A 2333-nucleotide genomic window follows, 5' to 3' on the forward strand; every position below is an offset into this window, starting at 1 on the left:
TATATGTGTGTGTGTGTGTGTCGTGTGTATATAGTATATATATATATATATATATGTGTGTGTGTGTCTTGTGTGTATATAATATATATATATATATATATATATATATACATATATAAATAAAATATATAAAATGTGTGTGTGTGTATAAAATGTGTAGTTTTAATTTTGTGCATTCACATATATATATATACATATATGTGTATGTGTGTTTATGTATGTATGTATGTATGTATGTAAATATGTGTGTGTCATTCTATTTCCACATTTATCTCTCGGCTGATTTCTGCATTTACACAAGTTTAATAAAGTGCATAGATCAGCCAATTTATTTCATATACACTTCCATAAATACATATGCGCACGCATATACTCTCGTATATGTATACCAACTGTATACCTTTTCAACGCTTTGAGCACATCCGTCTCAATATTTGTATACCTTCCCTGTGCCCGCCCCAAACGTATTTGTTTACAGATATGGAGATCTGGAACACGCTCCTTCTGCTGTGGACCTTGAATGTGGTGCTGAGTATTGGCCAGACCATCATCGCTCATGCCGTGAGTGCGTACTACTTTACATCCAACAAAGAGATGGTGTCGGGTGTCTTCTCACTACAGGTAGGTGCTGTGCTTTTCCTCAAGTACGAAGCTCTCTACAAGTTCCTGTTTAGCTATGCGGCAGTTATATGCCAGTCAGTGCACGGTCTCTTGTTCGCTGCCCAAGCCTAAGAAGTTATCCTCTCACTTCACATCTATTCCCGTAGCCTCCTATGGATGGGGTTCGAGGGTGACTGTACAGACGTTGATGCACTGACAGTGTAACTGCATTTGTTCTTACAGGCGGCAGTGTATACGGTTTTGCAATACCACGTGGGTTCGATAGTGCTGGGATCGTTCCTCATTGCCACCGTCCAGGTATCGTCATGTTGCTGTTGCTGTTGTTGTCGCTGTGCTTAGTGTACCACTAACTGAACCAATACATGATGGATAGGCGGGTACAAGAGGTACAAAAATACTAACTGGACTAACAACGAATACATAGTGGACAAGTAGGTATAATCATACTAATCACACCACTAACTGAACCAATACATGATGGTTAGGTGGGTACAAGAATAGTAGTGTACCACTAACTGAACCAACACATGATGGCTAGGTGGGTACAAGAGGTACAAGAATGCTAACTGAACTAATAACGAATACATAGTGGACAAGTAGGTGTCAGCATACTAATCGCACCACTAACTGAACCAATACACGATGGATAGGTGGGTACAAGAATACTAGTGTACCACTAAGTGAACTAATACATAGTGGACAAAAAGGTATAGACATACTATTGTCACCACTAACTGAACCAATACACGATGGATAGGTGAGTACAAGCATACCAATCTCAGCACTAATTACACCAACGGTGGATAGGTAGGCATAAGCATACTAACCCCGCCGCCCATCGACCCAACCCCAGTGGATCCGCTGGCTGTTGCGGTCCATCCGCCACCAGGCCAAAGACGCCAAATCCACGGCCGCTGAATGGGCCTATCGGACGGTGTCGTGTCTGATGGATGTGCTCAGTGCGGTGGTGAATCTGCTGTCGCTCAATGCCTTCATTCAGATTGCCATGACAGGCGATGATTTCATGACCTCCGCGCGCAGGGGCAGTGAACAGCTGCAACGGGTGAGTGCGTGTCGAAGGGGTTATAGGCTGTTGAGTGCGAGATGTTCTGTTTGTGTGGGTGTATATTGCTTGTGTATAGCTGGTCTGTGGTTCTGTGTTTGTGTGATTGTATATTGCTTGTGTATAGTTGGTATGTGGTACACACCGTGTTGGTGCTGGCGTGGAGTGTCTGTGTATGCTTAAACTTACGGTTTAAGGTTTGTATCCTGCACTAGATGTTGTGTCTGCTTAGATAGACCTACGGCAGCTTAATAGGTCCACTAGTGAGTAGTATTGCGGTCAGAAGTGGCCCTGAAGTACTGTATAATGTACATGCTGACTGTGTTCATAGGCCTTCCTATCGTCTGATAAGCCTTCGCCTGCATTGAGTTGCGTTCTGCGTGCCCGTTGTGTGGGTGAATTACCACAACGCCGTAATCGGCCTATGTTCCTCATTTTAGTGCTATTGCGCTTTCGATCCAATAAATATTGGGGGCTGTCGTCTAGAATTGAGGTTAGTGTACCTAGAATCAGAAGCAGTTTTTGTTTTGCTGCACAGCACAGTCCCATATCATATGGCAGATTTGCTGCACTGTACATGATGCTTCCTTTACCTGTGATGTTTTAAACCTACTTTGAGGCCGCAATTGCACTCGATGTCTATCCCCAA

The 2333-nt window shown here is 43.2% G+C and overlaps 1 protein-coding gene across 1 annotated transcript; it reads left to right on the top strand.

The window, feature by feature from the left end:
• Nucleotides 1-843: 843 nt before the first annotated feature.
• On the top strand, nucleotides 844-1684 carry SARC_11638 (hypothetical protein; the record flags this gene model as incomplete). Its single annotated transcript, XM_014294269.1, has 2 exons — nucleotides 844-918; nucleotides 1475-1684. Coding segments are annotated over 2 exons (285 nt in total), but the record flags the coding sequence as incomplete, so codon positions are not given.
• Between the last annotated feature and the right edge of the window lie 649 nt (nucleotides 1685-2333).

Source organism: Sphaeroforma arctica (genome assembly GCF_001186125.1).
Source record: "Sphaeroforma arctica JP610 unplaced genomic scaffold supercont1.1801, whole genome shotgun sequence".
Classification (NCBI taxonomy): Eukaryota; class Ichthyosporea; order Ichthyophonida; genus Sphaeroforma; species Sphaeroforma arctica.